The 21651-nt window shown below is 31.7% G+C and overlaps 1 protein-coding gene across 49 annotated transcripts in view; it reads right to left on the bottom strand.

Moving 5' to 3' along the window:
- Positions 1-21651, bottom strand: part of RIMS1 (regulating synaptic membrane exocytosis 1) — a 487750-nt gene that overhangs the window by 96084 nt on the left and 370015 nt on the right. For 19 of the 49 annotated variants that reach the window (XM_073905183.1, XM_073905188.1, XM_073905195.1 and 16 more), the window contains 3 exons: positions 17645-17674; positions 6615-6727; positions 669-835 (listed from right to left, as the gene is read on the bottom strand). The exons of 12 other annotated variants lie outside the window; for them this stretch is intronic. In XM_073905183.1, coding sequence (XP_073761284.1) covers positions 669-835; positions 6615-6727; positions 17645-17674 — 310 coding nt within the window. The remainder of the gene's footprint in view (positions 1-668; positions 836-6614; positions 6728-17644; positions 17675-21651) is intronic. 18 more of the 49 variants (XM_073905189.1, XM_073905190.1, XM_073905196.1 and 15 more) reach the window with 1 other exon arrangement.

Below are 21651 nucleotides of genomic sequence, written 5' to 3'. Positions count from 1 at the left end.
CCTTTCAGCAGGATATTTGCATTGTAAAAAGACAAGAGCACAACTGGTGATTTAAACAAACTTCATGCAAATTTCTTACAACTCATGGAATGTAAACTAGGGATGTGTATTTTGTGTCACATCTGCTCAACCCTACTCTGAAAGCAGACCAACTGCTATGGGACTAAAGAAGAGATCAGTAAACTACAGCCCATGGGCAAAATGTAGCCCGCTTCCTGTATTTACGAATAAAATTTTATTGGAGTACAGCCACGCTCACTTGTTTGTATAGCTTTCACACTACAGTGACATCATAAAGTAAAGGCAACAGAGACTGTCCAATATAGCCGAAATATTTACTATCTGGCCCTTTACAGGAAAAGTTTTTTTAACACTGGACCAAAGGATGCTCTGAGGATTTAATCATATTAGAAGAAACTCCCGTAAATGTGACTCTGAGCAATCTCTAACATTATGACTCCAGTTATATGCTAGATAGTACCGAACGGTCTATAGGCGATATTACACAACACCAAATAAATGCTCAACCCACTCCCGTCCCAGTTACGTTAGGGAAATGTTTCTGCTGCTTTACCTAAACTGTATTTATCAAGAACATTAAGAAAGCTAGTTGCATTTTTATACCATGGATACAGACCCAGTTTATATAAACAGTATTGCCAACTCACCTGATTCTACCCCTGGGGTGCTCAGATTGCTCTGACATAAAGCTTGTGCTGCTGAGGCGTGAGGCACTGCTGGTTCGGGAAATGGCGGACACATCACTGACATCACTATCTGATGATTTGGCAGAGACGTTATCACAGCTTCTGTACTGATCTTTATGTATGTTATACTAAAGATTAAAAACAAGAAAGTGTGAGCTCCATCATCAGGTTGTGGGAAAAGAGACATACATGGTGAGGTTAATGACTACTTAGCCCATGCCAAGTGAGAGTGTACCTTCATAAAAGTAGGTGTGGAATCTAAGATAATAGAAACACTAAGGTTATATATGATTTCCAGTACAAAAATCCTACATTCTCTGAGTCGTAAAAAATGGTTTATGAAACTTTAAATGCTTGGGTGGAAAATTCATTGAATAAATTACTGGCATATACTTGAAACTTCAAAATGTCCTTTTTTCCAGTGTATCGGTTTCTCTGTTCCTGCTTTGATTTTCATTATTGCCCGTTTTGTTCACTTCTCCTCTATGCATGGTATAGACTGCTTCTATCTGCTTCTATTTGTTCACCTCTCCTCTATGCATGGTATAGACTGCTTCTATCTATTTTGATTCTTTCCGAAACTATTCAATTTACCTATATATTTTCCCTGTTCTTAGACTTCAGCGTTTCAAATTTCTTCAAAAGATGTATCTCTTCACAAAGAAGGGCTGGTATTAAAGTTGAGGGGCTGTGCCAAAGAAGAGTAAAGCAATGGAAGCAAAGACTGGACTCCAGTTTTCTACTGTAGTTTAATTAGACATTTTCAGATTTAAACTATCAGCTCAGTGTCAAAAGAAAAAAAATGGGATTCCTATTAAAATTTGAATATACACTATCTGTTGTATTTTTAAATTTGTCTTTGATATTCATTATCTAAGATTTTAGGAATCATTAGGTAGAAGATTAAAACATGCAAAGTTGTCAGAGCAGTTAATATACTCTTCTTTCTACTTGACTTTTATTGCAGTAGATGACACAGCAAGTAGATTTATGTATTATTATTTTACATATGTGTTTTCATTACAATAAATTGGTTATAAAATAATTACTTAAACTTAATTACATATAATTAAAAATATCTAATATATAAGTGATTTCTCTTATTTTTGGTACTGGAAGTTAAGATAATATAACTTATTAATAAAAGAACATGTGGCTAAACATTGGGTATTTAAGTTTCTTAACTAGGAATTTAATTTTACATTTACGCATTAAGATATGAAAATATCAAATGTTTATTAAACTTGTAGGAAAACTCATCTATCCTCTGATACTCCATATCAGATGAGTTTTAATGAACCTAAAATAATCCAAACACTATTTATAAAAATTTGTATAAATAATTGTCTTGCTAAAGTACACTAAGTAAAATGATGCTAAAACCCTGGATCTGTATATACAAAAAGAAGTATAAGCAGTATTTTTTTTTTAAATCCTACAAAAGAGATTCATGTTTACTTAATAATTCCTCAGATAAGAGTAGTTCAGGCCTAAGGTATTTATATGTTAGTTTTAATTCTTCACCTCTCATGTGTATGTATTGGGCAAAGAATTTCACATCAAGTATGCAAACAGCTCCAAATTATAGACTATCAATGAAATTATCTTTTCAAAGAATTTTTTTCATAATTGAGTAAGTTGTTTATGAAAGCCATATGTTAAATTATAATCCAAAAGAAAATTCATGTATGTGCAGAACTGAGCTACTTCTACAACTTCATGTATGATCTAACATTAATATGATTTAACATAACGTGCATTTTAAAGTAATGTGATAATGTTTCACCATCAAATTCTGTTATATCTTATACCATGATCCTGACATGATTCATTTCAATCAGAACTGTTTTTATCTACAGAGTAGATGTGGTACAAACTAAGCACAGTTTTACACAGCTATCCTCACATAGCAGGATCTGAATTTAATACTGTTAGTGGGGTACAAATGTAAGTCCTATACCACTTGCCTTGGAAATTATTTTGCTAAGTACATATATCATATGATAATTATGATGTTTCCAAACATACTGAAATGACAGCCTGTCCATGAGGGGATATGAAAGAATTGGGTTCTAATACAGTAAAAATTTACCCAGCTGTAGATTTTTCTGCCACTGTGTTGACACCCAGAACAAATGTTCCCTTTATTTGGCAAATGCCAATAATAAGCAGTGTAGACTTTAGCATAGGATACGTGAGTATACACAAAACTATTTCTCCAACTAAAGAAATCTTCCTTCTCTCTAAGCCATCTCTTCCTCAACATTTTTGTATATAGACTTTTGTTATTTCAGCAAAGAGATTAAACAAGGGATTTTTAAAAGATTGTATATCATATTAAATTTTTCAATGCTGGGTCAAAGAACAATCCATCACTTTAACACAAGATCATAGTTTTCTTTGCATTTAGTTATTTGAAGGAAATGAAAGACTTTTATATTCACTTTTTACTACTATTATTTACTTATTTTCAAGATCTGTTAGGAGTTTAAATAATCACGATATTTCATCAAGAATAATTTGTTAAATTTCCTATTTAACGATTAAACATTTTAATGGAAATAAATTAATTGTATTTTGAGAAATATCATATCACTGGGAGGAATTTATACTAGTCATACAGCAGGGAAATAAGTCATTGATGTGAGGGCAGACTCTAATTATAGGGCAGCTATTTTAAAAAATAATAATACACATTTAGCAGCTACCTACAAAACCCATCCCATCAATCTTGGTTGCTGTTCCTGGGTTATAGAAACATAAACACTCTTTAAAATGTGAGTGCCTAAATGCAAACTCACCCTCCAATTATGAATTTCACCCCATCATTAAGGAATGCAACACTGTATAACATCATTGAAAAAATAGCCTAGTATCACATTTCAGGGATCCTGAAGTAGTCTCCTGTGTTTCCAAAAGGAAAGTTAGTGCCAATTCCCTACTCAAGACGGGGTTAGGGAGGTTCCATATTTTAAAGGAGGTGTCAGGTTTGAAACATCTTAGGAATTATAGTATATTTGTCTGATAATTCTTTGCCCTGAAGAAAATCTAGTTCTATTGGTGCATGGTTCTAAGTATTTTGAGAATGGTTAACTAATTTCTAATTTAGCAGAATTTCAACAAAGGTGTTCATCCAAAATGTCAAATGGATTAAAACACTAAAAAAGAATCAAGAAAGGAATAAAGTTCAAAAGTTAATGTATATTAAATTTATGACAATACTAGTTCTTGATTATATAATTTTGTAAAGTAAATTATAAAATGGTTGGGGAAAAAGGATAAAAAATGAGAAAGAACTTTTCTCAAGTATATACGAGATGTCTAACTGAAATGCCTTCTCTTGGAAATGAAACTTTACTTAAAATGGAAAACTACTTAAATGATTTCCTAATGAAATGGAACGTCTTAAAAATTTTATTGTAAGCATTAGATCACAATATGAATATTAGAACTGTGGAGGATTTATCTTTTACTTGACATATAAAATAAAAAATAAGCTAATTATTTGTTATTTTACCTTATATATTTTTCCTATCCTGTTATAAGTTCTTAAAGATACCATATCCTTGGTCTCACATTTATTGATACAATATGTCATAATTTTATTTAGGTAAATGGTAGTATCAATTTATACCGTAAGAACAACAGTAATATGTTTGAAAATAATGGGTTTTTTTAATAGCCAAATGGGATGCGGGAGAAAAAGAAAAAGGTGCAAAGGAGGAAGCAAAGTCAGAATATGATAATTTAACTGCCTGCAAATTGAGTCATAGAACTTCTGAATTAAACTGGAATGATGTGTACATTTCAATGATGTAAGAAGCAGAACACAGCAGTACCTGAGTTTCAGATAAGGAGTTTTAGGGCTCATCACACCATAGAAAGGCTTTACTAATTCTGGGTAAGCCTCAGTTTTCATAAATTTGGTAAATAAGAGAGCTGGAATAGAAGATTAATTTCAGGTATTTTCAGTTCTAAATTTCTATGAGTCAGAGAATATGGAATCTCCCAACCAAGAAAAACCTACCTTTGATTTATTATAAATATTAAGTATGAGTGGTTATTTAGACTTTTTTTCCCCTTAAGATTTATTTATTTATTTTAGAGAGAGAGTGCATGAGCACGAGGGGCAGAGGGCAAGGGAGAATCTCAAGCAGACTCTGTGCTGAGTGGGGAGCCTGAGGTGGTATTCGATCTCAAGACCCTGAGATCATGACCTGAGCAGAAACCAAGAGTCTGAGGCTTAACTGACTACACCACTCAGACACCCCTAGTGTTGTTTAGACTTCAAAGGCACTTCATTTTGTAAATTTTTTTGATCAACTGATGATTAGAGTCCTGCTTCAGAATGATCCAGAAAGGCTTTCAGTAGTACCCTGATTACCCTGATTGTTTACCTCTTTCTTGTTTCCATACTGGCTCTAACTTTGACTTGCTATTCTATTTGACCTTATCCTTTCACATAATGCTAAGAAATTAATAAGGCATTTCCAGCTTTAATGAAGCACTCCCAGTTTAAAGAACCTTTCTAAATAACTGCATCCAACTGTTGGAGGAAGAACACTTAAATTATCCTGCATTCTAATCGCTACTGCATTTGTTGTAAAAGAAAACAAAAATGATGATGATATTCATAAAGAAGACAGACAAATAAGCTAAGTGATAATAATTAAGAATGAACCACAGAGAAGACTTGTGGACCTGGAATCAGCAACTCTATGGCACATCAAGATATTCCGCTCACTTGTTTTTTGTTTGTTTGTTTGTTTTAAATGATTTTACTGTTTTAAGTGTTGTTTCAGAGTCCTAGGGTTCTGAGCCTCACTGCATCAGGGAACCTAGGCATTGTCTGAGTTGGAAATCCTCCTACAGCTAACTATGATGTAAAGTGGTAAAATGCATCCAATACGTAGGACTCTGAGTCTGGTGACAAGTCATATTTTGTGACCACCTCTATTTTTTTGTATTAGTCTCTGAATATCTGGCTATGTAAAGATCAACCTCTAATATTTACAAATAAGTAGGTTTTTCTACATTCATATTTCAAGGTCACAATATTGAATTAGTATAGTTTTTATTTAATTTTGAATTTCTCAAAGGTTATTACTTCCAAAAGGGCTTCTTGACATAAAATTATAACACGGGTTATTCTGTAAAGGCTGCGGCCACTTTTGTAGTATTAATATATACTATATATTTATATAAAAATAAAAATTAATGTGTAATATATAAATAAAATATATATATTTAAAATAAACCATATATTTAAAATTGCTTTATGAGGTGAAAAAATTCTATGCCTATTTTAATTAAAATTATTAGATGCTAGTTAGCAGTTTATAAACTCCTAGTGCATCCTTACAAAATAATACTGAAGTATAAATTAAATGTTTTCTTGCCTCTTGAAATTGTGGGGTTCAGTTTCTAAGAATTTGAAATCACTTACTTTTCTTACTAAAGACAGATCAAGAAGAAATCTCACATTGCATAACTTATGTCATTCACTAATAAATTTCAATAGTCAATATCAACCTAAAATAGTATTTGACTATAAATCTATATATATATTAATATTTTAAATGCAATATTAAATGAGATTCAAGTAATAAAATAGCTTCATATATCTTGCTTATTTATGTGAATTTGACTATTGACAATAGATAAGTAAGTGACTTTAATATGAAGTATTTACATTTTCTTTTTAGAAAAAACATTAAATCCCAGTTAACTAATATTTTTACAAAGCTATATATCTTGTGAAAATATCAAGAGGACAGAGGTTATGATGCAAGACCATCAGGTGAATGATAACTTCTCTAACATAACTTGGCGCTTGCTAATCCTACCTGCTACACACACTGTACATTTTTAAAAGGGAAACTATTGGTTGGATACTACTGGTTTTACCTTGGAATATTGCTCGCGATCAAGTTCTTGACTAGACCCAGACCCTGTTGTCTGCTTAAATCGATGCACTTTCATTTTCATCTGTCTTGTTCGCTCCTCCACTACTAAGCTTGCTGCAAAAACACACAATGGAAGCCTATTAACACAGGCGAAGCACCTTTTGGAACTGAATGGTTTAAGATTTCAATTCTTTTGACATGATTTCAAGTAAATGAAATTTAGAAATAACACATGACTAATAAACAAAATGCAGAATATACAATGCTAGCACCTGTTAATCTAAAGATGAACATGACTCAAATCACACAAAATGGGGAACACAAATGTTAGTAACAAAATATAACTACCCTATTTCTTCACCTGATATGAAATATTTTCAATTCCATTCGTAAATGACCATGTGAAATCAGATTCAATCGTGAAAATATGCCTTCCATTTAATCAACTGGTTGTTGCATGTACATATATAGAGAAAACAAATATGCATACTGAACACATCACACATATATGCACATGCTTAACATGCAAGCACACACCCACTTAACATCCTCAGCTAATAGCAGTCACCGAAAAATGGTTGTAATTGATAAGCACCTGCTTTTCTGAGGCATTCTTATTAATTTCTACCAGCAGTGTTACTTGAATATTTGCCAGTCTTAAAAATGGCCTAAGAGAAAAAATTAGTTTTCTATTTCTGGTGGCTATGTCTGATCACATATATGAAATTCTTATGTTTTGAAAATACAATATAAAATTTTTAGATCTTTAATTTATAGTATGTACAGAAATGCATTACATTTAAATCTTTCTTAATCTTCTAAGTAGCAAGTGCGACTGTTTAGATGGGAAAATTACAGCCTTTGATAAAATACAAGTTATTTTAAGTCAGAATCCATCATAAGCAGCTTAGCTTCAAGATCATACCATTAATTTATACATTTTTACAAATGAAGGGGAAAAAAGAGCTAAGGGCACATGTGTAGAATGAACTTTTCAAAACATACACTTGTGTTGTGTGATACCTATGTTTATTTTTTACAATCTTTTGCCAATTTTCCAGACTATTCAACTATTGCAAACAGTGCTAAGATTTATTTTTAAGTTGTGTATATACACATATTTATGGGGAAAAAATTCTTTGTGTGATTAAAGTATTGGGGCTTCTGCCAAGAGGGACTAATGACTTATAAGGATACTATAAATGTTGACCTATGTGACTGACTTGGCTACTGATTTCACCTCTGAGTTTATAAAGACACTTGCTGGCAAATGTTTCCATTGCAATGATTAAAGGCCTATCATGCTCGATAAAAGACACTGACACCGATTATAAAAATTAAGTAAATATGTAGCTTTTATTGTGTGTTCAAGTACAGACTAATAGCACGAGAGATAAATACATAGCTTGAAATGTGTGGGTAAATGTTTTAATTATACTTTTAGCATAAAATTATTGGGTGTTTAGCTCTGTTTAAATTCAGTAAATTAGGTAGACGATATCCATTCCTGATATCACAGTTCTGTGAATTAAGCAATGATGCACAATTGCTTTGAAAATGTTGACTGCAGAGACAGTAAATGATGACTATTATGATTAAAAGATGATACAATGGAGATCTTGAGAAAAGTAGTAGAAATTTATTAAATACTTGACAATATATAGGAGTCGTAATGAGTACTATAAAGTAAAAGGCTATTTGAGACAAAATTATTGAGAAAGATGGTTTGAATTTACCAAAACCATGTGCCATACAAGAAAATGTACAAATATCTGTTCTCTGCCTTCTGCCTATGGGGCGAGTACATCTGGACACTTGCTCAGTCATTCGCTTTGAGGAAATGAAATGAACTGTATGTAATCAGTTGTACTCTACAATTAAAGCTTAAAGTAACTCAAAGCCATCTCTACTTGTGATAAAAGCAAACTTAAATGCCAGTAATATTCTCACCAAATGATATTAATTTTAAGAAATGTTTCACATTGATTGGCCCACAGCTTTGTAATCTTCACTTTTAATATCATGAAATTCTTAGGGAAGACAGTTACTTGGCACTGAAAAGATAATTTCCCAAGAACTATTGGCCTGAAGCAATCTGAAACAGTGCTGGGTGATTTTACCTTGCCAGGACAATGCCTCATTTCTCTAAATAAGATTACTTAGTTTATGACATGGCTTATATAAAAATTTATTTGGAAAACTCAAAACTAAATCATGAGGAGACAGTGGTAGCCTAACCGAAATGAATCCTAAAATGGTTTTAAATGACTTCATTTTGACCTTCCCAAAATGATTAATGCACTATCTTTATTCTTAAAGGAGTGAAAGTTGACATCTTTTAATCCATCAAAGAAAGAAAATCCCCAAATTTTGACTCAAAATTGCAAGTAGACTCCCTTGACTAGCCAGCAAAAATGTAGTTCCCATGCTATCCTCATGGCCTGCTCTCAGATTCCAAGAACAGAAGCAAGATGCCGATAGCCTATCATTGACTTACTCATATCAAAAGATCAGATAATTACATACAATTCACATTTTTTTAGTAGTTCTCATTATTTCCTTATGGTATGTACATTAGTGTGTGTTCTGAAATAATATGTGATCGTGTTTCAAAGTTTTTTTTTTCATAAACATCAAAGAAGAAGCTTCAGTGTGAATTTGGAGAGTTTTTAACTTTTCTACAGAGTTTGCTTACTTGCATTTTATGTTTAAACCATCTATTGTCAAATGAAATGACATTATTTCTGAATTATTGGTGTGTTTATCTAAATAGAAAAATATATGAATTAAAGTAAAATATCACAAATTTAAACCAGAGGACATGATTATTAATGTACATGATTTACATAGAATAACAGATACTTAGTAATGACTAAAAGTGAATTGAATCCTTGGACTATGGTTATCTGTCGAGTATCCCAGTATAAGTAAAATTAACATCAGCCCAGAGAGCTCAAGTATCTTACTTTGAAAAGAATAATCATTTAAAATTTTTGCATTGACACTTTTAATGCCACTAGCAAAACTAAAATATGGAATATTTTTCAATTCTCCCACAAATCCTAGCACTAAATTCACATTTTAGGAGCATCCTGAATGTTGGTAGCATTGCAAACTAACAAAATCATTAAAATGCTATTCTGTTATAAAAAGAATTTAAAAATTGGGGGACTTCTGGGTTTTAACTTTTTTTTTTAATTTCAAAACTGCCATATAGTAGAGAGTTAAGCTCCTCTCATCTTCTACAACAAATTTAATTATCATGTTATTGCATTTAGTCTTTTAATGGACATATAGCTTAGATACAACATAGTCAAAAAAAGAAGGATGTTTGCTAAGACTGAGCTTTAGCTATAACTGCAGATAGAGTGATATGAATAAACAATTCTTCTCTCCCTCTAAGGTGCAATTAACACTGTAATTTTATACAAAAGTTCTTTAAGTTGGAATTTTTCTCTGTCTTTCTATAAGCTGAATGCTGTGTCTGATGTTGAATAAACTGTGCTTCTTAAAAAGCAGACTGTAACTTAGCTAAAAAATATTTATTGAATTTTATCTATTTTCTTTAGATTCACTTCACTTACACTATTATTTTTAAACTCTGACATTTTTGTACATATGTCAAATATCAACTCAGTATTATAATTAAGAAAGAATAAAACTAGAATTTTATGGGTTAATTTAAAACCATACTTAGGAAATCATTTCTTCTAAACTCAACAAGGACTCTGATTGGAGCATGAAAAGGTGAGAAAAGTAAATACAGTTTTAAAAGTCTATAATTTATCATAATTTTCTAATGGAAAGTATTAGATATTATTAAAAAGACAGACTAAAATAATTGTTTCTCTTCTTATGTCCCATACTTTGCTATGAATTCTTACTCTAACAGTATGGATGATCTTTGATGAAAGTACAAAGAAGCTGAGATCATTTGCAAATACTGTTTGTGCCTGCATGCATTTCTTCTAGATCTATACCTTTCATAAGATTATTAAAGAGGCCAGTGACTTAAGAAATAATAAAAAAATAAAAAGCTTAAGAATCTTTAATAAATCTTCTTCCCTAACCCTCAGTGAACCCTCACTGAAAAATTTCTATAGTATATCACCTTCTGCAAAGAGAATGTAATTTTTTCTGGGAAATTCCTTTGACTTACAGATATTTGTGATTTGCTTCAAAATATTTTAAATATTATAGTTATGTATAATTTAAGATAATTATAATTTAAGCATTATACATTCTTAAGTATATTTAAAATACTATTCATGAATTTACAATTATATAAAGACAAATTTGCTCTGATCCTCAGATCCTTAAATCTTCATTTCTTCCTGTGCATCTACAAATTAACATGAATTTGGAACTTCAAATGTTTGTCTTATAGGCAAAAAAGAAAATCCATACAATGTATTGTTAAACGTTCCGATACTTTCAAGTATTCTAGGTGAAACATAAGTGTAAAGGAGAATAGGAACAATAAAACTTTCTATATTACTAAATATATTAAAGTAATAACATTATAAGTATTTTACTTTGTAACAGGGTTGGCTAGTACATCTGTCAATGGTGACAGAGGATAATGTCTGGACATGATAACTATGCTTGTCAAGTCAACTACCAAGTCCTATCACACTTTGGGAATAGAAAGACTAAGCCTCTACTTCCTTGCTGTTTAGTAGTACAATAAGAGTTCAGTAATAATGGAGTCCCATCTTTGTTCCAATGTATGTCTCCGAAGAGCAATGATAAATGACCACATACCTGGAATTCATCAGGTAGAATGAAATATATAAATGAAACACCTACGATGCCTGAGTTATCAACAGTAGTAAAACAAATTTCCTTCTCTGAAGCACTTAAAAAAAATCACCTCAAACATAAGAAACAATATTATGAAACATGGACATTATAAAGTAATAAAAAATGAAAAAAAATTAGCTAATTGAATTTGTAACCGTTATAAACTATACACAACATGAATAGAAAGATGGGTTGATGTCTGAAAATTCAAAAATGAAATACTAGTTTTTACTAACAGTTTTTTAGGCTTTAGAGCAACACAGATTGTTAAGATGTATAAACATTCTCCATACATCTGGAAGCAATGTGGCAAAATGGTAAGAGGACTAGGAATGACCAGGCACAGAGTATAATCTTGGACCCATTATCATTCGCCAGTTCATCAGTGTAGCCTTGATCAATTCCTCACACATCTCTTGATTATGGAGTTTTTATTTGTAAAGTGATAGGACTGCTCAGTGTAACTTCCATCTGTTGTAATTCATGATTTTGTATTATTTCAGTAGGGTATTAGTATTTTCTCCACATTTTCAAAAAACAGAAAACTACAATGTCTTTCTCTCTTGCTCTATTACCTAATTTCCAGCATTTAAAAATTTGTCAGCTTGCTAAAACTATAGATGTCAAGGAGGAAAATATCACCAGTGCATTTTACATTATTATTTATTATCATGTTTTTTTTTCAATTAAAAAAATGTATTCCTTGCATGTTCATCCTATTTTTGGAGTCATGCAAGTGTAGTAAGCAACTTTGATATAATACATGCCCTCTTCCTTCCACACACACATATACAGTATATCTACATGAAGATTAAATGTTTAGAATATTTTGACTATACAGAAATGCCCAAATTCTGGGTCATTTTCCCAGAATAAAATGCATTTCGATTTGCAAGGGCAGAAATGTGTCAAATTGTTTTCCTTTTCCTCTTGTATGATTTTCTTAGACATTAAGGATTGTGCTATCATAGTATGAACAATAAAAATAAAAGATAACATCTATCCAGCATGAGAAGCATTAAACACAAGTAAATAACATGTTAAATGAAAACACCACCTTTCCTTTAAAGGCTTTTAAAGAAAATAACTTTTGTTTTGGTATAGATCATTGAAATGGAATATCGACATAGGCGGAATAGATAATTTGTACATATAATCCCTCAAATCTCACTGCAGCCCAAACCACAAGACCATCTGTTGTTTTTAGCATGCTGATTTTCACTGAACTGTCTAAAACAAAGCTCAGGATTACCAACCCCAGACATAACTTTCAGTGTCAAAACTGCCAAGTGTCAGAGTAACACTGAAAATACTAGTCAGATACTTGACAGGTAAGAAAGTTAGGCTCTTGAAGAAAGAATCTGTCATTTTTGCCCTTTTGTGTTTCACAGGGGTAAAAAGCTTTTTAAAATGTATTTCTATTCTGAGAGGGAGCACTGTTTTCCTTATGAGGCACTTCTGAGAATACAGTCATCGTGAAAAGCAACCCGTGTAAGGAAGGCTTCTTTGGGGGGATAATAAAATCATTCCTTGAGGGGTCATGTTGTTTATTCCAAGTGATATCCAATATGTTTATCCATGGTTCTCATTTCCAATTACACTAAGGGCAACAATATCTATCTTGAAAGGTTTGATGTGGCATAACTGCTAAATATCAATTTTTTGACAGTCTCTTTCCTGTAAAAAGTGTTTACTAATTTTAAAATTTGTTTAAAAATACAATATTCAAGGGAAATTTATGCTATTAAAGGAAAAAAAATCGAAGAGCTTATGCATGGCTAGACATCAGTCTGCCTTTTATTATTTCCTCTACACTTTCTCCACAAATCCCAGGAAGATAGGGGTAATGATGTTCTTCCTCAATGAGACATTTCTTGCCAGTTAAGCCTTGGATGATATGTGTTAAATACTTTGAAGTTTTTAAAGTCTATATACTATTAGAAATAACCACATATGAATCAGCAGAATGGGAAAACAGGGTTGAAACCATGAGTTCTGAACTGTTTTATATGAGCGGCTTTACTCGCTACATCTCTAAAGTTTAAAGAGAAGGCTAGAATGACACTATATTTATGGATTTGTGGCCAAAAAAAGAAATGGATAAGTTAGACTTTTTACTGATGGAGCTCTAAATATTTATGAATAGCTATTCATAATAGCTATTCATAAATATTCATAAGTGTTCAAGAAAAGCAAAGCCCTGTAAGATAAAGAAACATAAATCTTTGAAATCACAACATGATACAATAACAGGAAATGAATCCCTGGCCTATTATGCACCTACTAAATAGGAATCTAATAAAAAGGTAAATAAAACTGAAATCCTTTTCTACTTAGTGACAGTTAAAATAATGCTGCTTCTGAAGAATACACAAATTAGTTTACTTGCTTTAGCAAAGATTTAAGTTACCCGATTTTTTCCTATAATGTGTTTCACAACCACAGTATACTGTTAAAGTAAATGTGTAAGTATCATCTATATAATAATTTAGGTAACAAGAAATTATCAAAATCATGTTTTTCACTTTTTTATATGAATTGCACCTAATGAAGGTTAACGCTTAATAGTTCCATAAAAAATTGTATTTTGCATAACTTAGTATTCCAACTGTTCTTGTCAACATTTAAGGAAGAAAAGTACAAGTAACTGATATGAGCATTTTTATAGAAACCTCATACTTTAAAATACAGTTGACTAGAGACAATCCTTACATAGCCTCTATCTCCTGGTTGCAATCATTATTATAGATTTTATTAGTGAAACAGCAAAACAAAAAAAGCAACAAATGCCATTTACTCTTTGTTCCTGTTCATATCATTTAATAACCTGAACTCTAATTGTTTTTCATTCTCCATGTGCGTAAGTTATACATTTTTTATAATAAGGAAAATTCATATTTGTATAAAAGAGAATGTGATGTGTTTTGCTAGGATTCAAAATTGCTTCCAAAACCCAAAAAGTTAACACACTTAAGAAATAGTATCCAAAGGCATATAAATTAGAAATTTATTACGATAGTAACATTTTTTTCTCACCTTGAAATCATTTAATTTCTGGTTCTGTTTTGATCTTCTTATATCATTATTTCGATGCCCCCAAACTACATTCATGGGCTCTTTAAAACTGTCCAAGAAATGTAGCAGAGAGGGAAAGATTGGCTTACTTTTAGAATGAATAATTTAAAATAGGCCTATAAAGCAGTTTGTGAAGTCTAAAATGTTATGGTCTCTCAGCTTTCAACATAAAAGAGGGAGGTAAAAGATAAATAACATACTATGAACATTCATAGTTCCTCAGTTAACTTTCAGCCCCAAGAACGTGTTATCTTTATTCACACACCGCTTTTATTTTCTCAAATTACATGGTAATTTGAGGGACAAGCCAGGTATTAGAAGTATTAGAAGCTTTAGTTGAGTGGTAAAAAGCTGGGTCCTTAGGGGGAGGTGGGACCCCTAAGTGAGCCCCTCCAAGATGTTGTAAGTGGGAGATGGCACAGTAACATGCAACCCGGGGCAGAACATGGGCTGTGGACTCAAAATCTGGTTCTGCTGCACCGCAGCTTTGTCACCTTAGGCAATGTGCTTAACCCCCTGACTCTCTGTGAAACAGGTACTGATCCCTTCCTTACAGTTGCACATGTGTGGTTACCATAATCATGTGGTACTGCATGCACAGTAGGCACTAGTAAGTGTTGTCAGTGTAGACAAAAGTGGTTAAGAACAAGGTCTTTGGAGGGAGGCTCAAGTCTAATTCCTTGTTCTACCACTTACCAAACAAATGACTGATAAAGGGCCGAGTTTTTAATCTTCCCAAAGCCTTAGCTTCCTTGGTTGGAAAATTAAGATATTAATAGTTATCTCTCAGGTTGTTGTAAGAATGTGAGATAAATATATAGCACTCTTAGGTCTGACATAGAATAAGTGCTCAATAAATTCTAACATAAACGTGTTCACAGTATTTAACACCTCTGTTTATGCGCTTTATGAACATATGCTTTACAAACGTATGCTGAAAAATACTGGTCCCCTACAGTTAGGGTGACCAACCATCCCACTTTGCCTGGAAGTGTCCCAGTTCTAGCATCTTGGGAAACCTCTCAGTCCTCCACAAACCGGGACCATTAGTTTGTATACAATTCATTAAAAACAAGCTCTCACAAGGAGCCCCTTAGCTTATACTGTCCGCTGGGCATGGCTTGTCCCAGTCTTCATCTACCCAGCGAGGACTTAAAATAACTTAATTTTCCAATACAATCCATCCCAGAAGAGATCAGCTCATAGCAGCAGGGTTTCTATGCAAAGTAAAACTGTTTCTTTTTTATGGGGTACGTGAACATAAAATTTGACTTTAAAGAAATTTCTTGAACTTGCTTCTATCCTTTCTGGGCTTCTCAAACTTTTTGTGACTAAGCAATACTCCCTGAGATCCGAGGAGAGAGGTGCAGCGTCCTCTTCTGCTCTCTGCCTGGCTTGCATGTATTTTGGGATGTGCCTCTTTGGCTGTTTTCAGTCATGTGGTCCATTCTGTGAAGCATATCCATGTCCTATGTGCAAAGAAGACTTGGCAGAGTGATGACACATCTCAGCCAGAACACAATGACCTTGTAGAAATGTAACAATCTGTCATGCTCTGCAGTGAGGCTGTAAATGTGTATACTTCATAGAGACTTTAGGTTGTACAACTTGTGAATTTTGTTTTGTTTTGATTAGCTAATTGTAGCTTTTGCCTAGTAATAATATATATGGAAGATCTCTCTAGAGGAAGAATTATTACATTTTTCTTCCTTTTGGCTAAATTAATTATGTCATGACCCATTTCTAATATAACATTTTAATGTTTTTATCATAGTAAAATTTATCATGCAAATCCAACTAAATTCTTCTAAATCTAAGTACAAATGCATTGGCCATTTGTGAAACACTGGATCTAATGTTGTGTTTCTGATACCTGAATTAAAAATGCAGGATGGCCAGCAATCAGTGCAAAATCTAAGGACCAAGACATTTTGATCTTACTGAATAACATTTTATTTTTTATTAATGTCTACTTATTGCCTAGCATGTCACTTTGCCAGGCTATGCATTTACCAGAATATAAATTTATTTTTATAAATTCAAATTAAATAATTGAATATTACCTTCCATTTTCACCCTATAATACTGAGATATATAACACATACCTTAATATACTAAGAGTTAGGGATAATATATTTGGGATTTGTGCCTATTAAAATAGGATATACTAAAGTATAGTGGCAGGAGGTCAAAAAGTGAGACACCTGGGCTTAGTCTACCATTCATCAGCAGTGTAAATGGGTAAATCTCTTAATCTCTCTGAATCTGAATTTTATCATTCATAAAAAAGGGATGATGCTACTCTCAGGACTAATTTTTAGGATTACTATGTCCAACAAATTAATTCAATTATTAATCCACAAATACTGAGTAAATGTACTTTTATTACACTATACAGCATTATTTAATTTTTAATTATTAATAATATTATTTTATTAAGCTAAAACTCATGTTCAAATATTTAGTTATTAGGCCAACAGTAATACTGAATAGAAAATGGTATGGGCAGCACATGAGAGCAGGACAAGTTATACATCTACTTGAAACTCAAGTCCAAAGACCAAAAATCAACTGTGATCCAAAAGATAGCAAGGCAGGAGGTCACCGATGTGCCAGCATAACAGGCTGAGCGGCTTTCCTCGTCTGTCGCTCAGGAAGACAGAACTGGTGGGTGTTATAACCATACTGAGGCCAAGCAAGGTGACATTTAGGCACCTGTTTCCCAGATGCATGATTGCAGTGGGGGGCCAAACATTCTATAATATTGCTGCTATCAAAAGGGAAGATGCAGGGATTTTTCTCTTCCTTTGCAGCAGATACTCCCCTGAACAGAAAGTCAGAATCAACCCTTCACATGAGAGCAGGGGAATGCAAACAAACAAACAAACAAAAACATATAAGAAATATGTTATTTTTCAAAAGGAATTGTCATTGTAGATCAATTCTGAGACAAAAGCCCTCTTACTCTTTTCCTCTTCGATGTGAATAATACAAAATACTTAATACCAAATGCCCTACGAAATCATTGCAGGGAGAAAACTACCTTTATGTTAAATAATTTTTCTCATTATTTCAATAAATACAGTTATATAACACATATTATGAAAGAAAAGGAATAATATTAAATGGTTAAAAAGTTACATTAATATTTACCTTTTGTGGAAGAGTTATATTTTTCTTGTTCTTCAATGAATTAAATGCACATAATGATGGAAACAAAAGAAAGAAATCAGCAAATTTATAGTTAGACACGGAAATGTGAATTAGCACAATGGCATGAATAATAAAAATGTACAACATATAATGTGACATGATAAATTGCAATGACAAACTATAAGGAAGTCTCAAATATGGTACTAAAATTAATCAAAGAAAGAATGAATACAACAATTTAAAGATTTAAAATAAAAAACAGAAACACTGGGAAATTAAAGTTTGGCACTGAAAAATGTATTGTGTGGCATTTTTTCTTGCCTTTTAAGAAGTGCAAAATATTTCAGCACCGATTTTTCTAAAACATTCTAATTTTAATCCATTATGACTTTTTATTGCAAGTGTATTAAAAAGCATCTTTAATATTCATAACAAACATTCTTATCATTTAAAAAATGATAGCATTTCAGATAATTGAAATTTCACATAATTCATGAAAAATGGAATTCCAGTTTTTACTAGGTAGTAGGCATTTTCTTTTCATTGTGAAGATATTCAGTAACATTTTCCACAATGAAAAAATTACCCTAATTTAAGTAATCCTTTCTTCCTTCTCAAATTAATTATATTAAAATATCTCAAAGTGAAATTATTCTTTGGAGATTATAATTCTTAGAGATTTCATAAAGCTTTATATCTGCCTCCTTATTTGTACTCTATTTATTGAAAAATAATGGCCTAGCTAGATATTTCTGAAGGGGGGTATCATCAGAGTTTTAAGTAGCAGATATAATAATAGCCATAAAATACAGCTGGCACACCAAGTGTTAGTTTACAAATAATTTTTAAATACTTCTTTAAAAGATACCCAGCGGAGCACAAAAAAAAAAAAATCACTTGGTTGGTTTCAGAAAACCATACAACATTTTTATGCAAACAGTTATGTTGCTTTCAGCTTCACTCTCCACAAGGGTTATGTTGGAATACAACTTTGGAATATAACCAGAGAAATTTCTTAGAAGTCTTTGCCCAATTACCACAAACCAATAGTTACCTAAATTGTAAGGCTACTTTTTTGGCTACTTTATCTCAAAATCTGTGTTGTAATCACGCCTCTTCTTTTCTTCTAAGTATACTTTAATGTAATCAGATTCCATGTAGCAAATAGGATAGCATTCTTAATTTTTAAAAGAAACTTTAAAAAACTTTTTCAAAAATTAAGTAAAAATGTCTTTTCAAAGGATGTGTTTGCCTTTAAAAGAGCACATATTGCTTCCATGGTACAAAGACAGAGTAGTAAAACTGAATTACAGAAAACAAAAGAAAACAAAACATGCATCCAGTCAAATAATCTAATCATCCTGGCACAAATCCTAAAAACAATCAAGTAGATAACTGTATCCAGAAACCGCATGAATAAATTATTTTATAACTTCATCATGAAGTTGCATCACTATCCAGGAATCTAAACCATTTGAAATATTTGCTTATCATCAACGCAGTTCTTTTTTTCAAAAAAAAAAAAAAGTAAAACTACCCTTTATAAAAATAAAAAAACAACAGCAACAAAAAAGAAGATTGGAAAGAAAGAAGTAGAGGCTTAATTGCAAATGAACTGCATTCAGCATTAACTTCATGGAAGATTGAAATGTTTAAAAAATACTATCAAAAGAAAAAAACCCAAAATTCTATAGCCCTACAATCAACAATGAAATCGATCATAAATTTAATGTGCTAAATTCTGGCTCATCTAGGAACCAAATGAAAAGTTTACTTTTAAAAACATATTTTAGGACACACAAAGATGTCATGTCTGTTCAGTTTGAAATAGATCCATGATATGATGATGGCAGACACTATTATTTTCCAAAAGTCCCAGAGCACATAATAAAATCAAAAGTAAACCAGATCTGTTTTAATTATGGAAGAACACTTAAGATACAATAACACATGTTTGTTCTCATATCTTAAAAAGGTTTCATGTATATGACTCTTGAGACCATAAATTTCAGGAACCTCAAATAACAAAAAGTGTTGACTAGTGTATTTATATTAAATTTCAAAATAACTCCATCAATTTCATCCTCAGTCATTCCTTTCTTCCCACCTCAATTCAATCCTTACAAATTGATGATTTCTCTGAAAGACAACTGTGAATATGAATATCATAAACAGTAATGTTGATATTAACAATAGAACATAGCTTTTTTTAAAAACCCAAATCCAGCATACAATCCAACTGATTACACAGAAGCAATTCTTATTTCTATAGATATAATATGACTATAATCTCACTATATAAGAGTTATATGCAGTACCCTTATATGCTTTTGAACCTATAGAGTGTTTTAGCAACTGGAGGAAATGCAAAGAATTTTAGGAACACATGATTTTTGGATATTGATCTTTAGCAAAATATGGCCACTGAGTTTGTAGCAAAATTCCAGAATTTGTGGTTCTTTTAGTTGTGCAACAGGAGTTCATGAATGGATAATTTAAAGAAACACCAAATTTTATTTAAAGCAGTTTCATCTGGACTATTGTTAGAGTCTTAAAAACATTAATTATGAATTATCTTCTCAAAATGTTCCCAAAAGAGAAAAGAAAGTTTGTTAAACACATGAATTGAGAATTCCAATGAATTAATTGCTATTTTAGAAAAGAAAGTCAGAGTTTCACATGGCATCATAGATTCCTTATTAACTAAATGAATACTCTTATAACAACCCTGAATATTGAAGCATGACATATTCATGAAAACGTATAATTTTTAAAAATAATACACATCCAGAGTTTACCATAGCAGCATTCCTCTATTAGTAAGTTGATATTTCTTAAAATCTACACTAATTTTTCTAAACCAAGTATTCTGTTTATACCCTCTGTCATATGAGTCTTTGAAACAATGTCTTTATCTTCTTAGATCATTTCTGTGATATTTCTCTGATACACTTAAGTGATACATTCAGTAAATTACTTCAATTAAGTAAAACAACATTTAAGTGATACATTCAGTAAATTACTTCAATTAAGTAAAACACGTATGCAGCTCCCTCAATATAGAATGAAATACAAAATTTCACATCAGCAACAACCAACACTGTTGAAAAAATTCAAAATGTTAACCTTTTAGTTGTTTTATGGGGATGATGATTTTGAACACACATTTTAAATACAAGTCCTCTGTATTTATATTATAACCCCAAATTAAAAATTATTTCAGTACTTTACTTAACGGATGGATCTCTGATAATACTTGTGTGATAACATATACTGATAAATCTTTTCACCTACTAAGAAATGGGATAGACCTTGGGTCACATGAAAAAAAACAGTAACTATTTTAACCCAGTATTGAAATAATCTAGCCCAGATAGTTTAGGGAATTTAATTTCCATTATCAAAAGTCTCCTCTCTCTCTCTCAGTCTCTCTCACTCTCTCTCTTTCTAAGAAAATAAACACAGTGTGTATGTGCTTAAAATAAGAGAACCTGTAAGTAACATGAATTGTTAAAAAAAAAAAACCAAAACACTAAAATGTGTGCTCTAAGTTATTCTTTCTTCATAAGACTTATGTAAAAAAACCAGGATATTGCAAGTAAGTTAAAATTAAAAATACTGGTAAGGACTTCAATATGATCAAATGCTTGTTTAAAAGTATTTTAAAAATAAGCTTAAATAAACCTTCTTCTAACACATAAAATGCCCTATTTTACTGAGAGTTTAAAAACTGTATTTTCTTTTTTTGGTCCCTCTGAAAAAAGGTGTTTCTAGGGTTCAATTCGTTCTCCTAATTGACAATCTAAAATTCATTCATTCACTCACTCAGCAAAAACAGAGTATATGCCATGAACCACTATAACTTGGTTCTGGGAATAAAATCCTAAGACACAAAATCTTAGGATTCAGTAAACTACATAAAGTATTATTCATTTAATAAAAGGTGTATAAAAAGAGGTGGTTCTCAAATCCAGGGTTTTTGGACAATGATCTTTCTTTATTGGATA

Source organism: Callorhinus ursinus, unplaced genomic scaffold (assembly GCF_003265705.2).
Source record: "Callorhinus ursinus isolate GAN/ISIS: 27379988/994484 unplaced genomic scaffold, GSC_fseal_2.0 scaffold22, whole genome shotgun sequence".
Lineage (NCBI taxonomy): Eukaryota > Metazoa > Chordata > Mammalia > Carnivora > Otariidae > Callorhinus > Callorhinus ursinus.
This window is presented reverse-complemented; position numbering and strand designations above follow the sequence as displayed.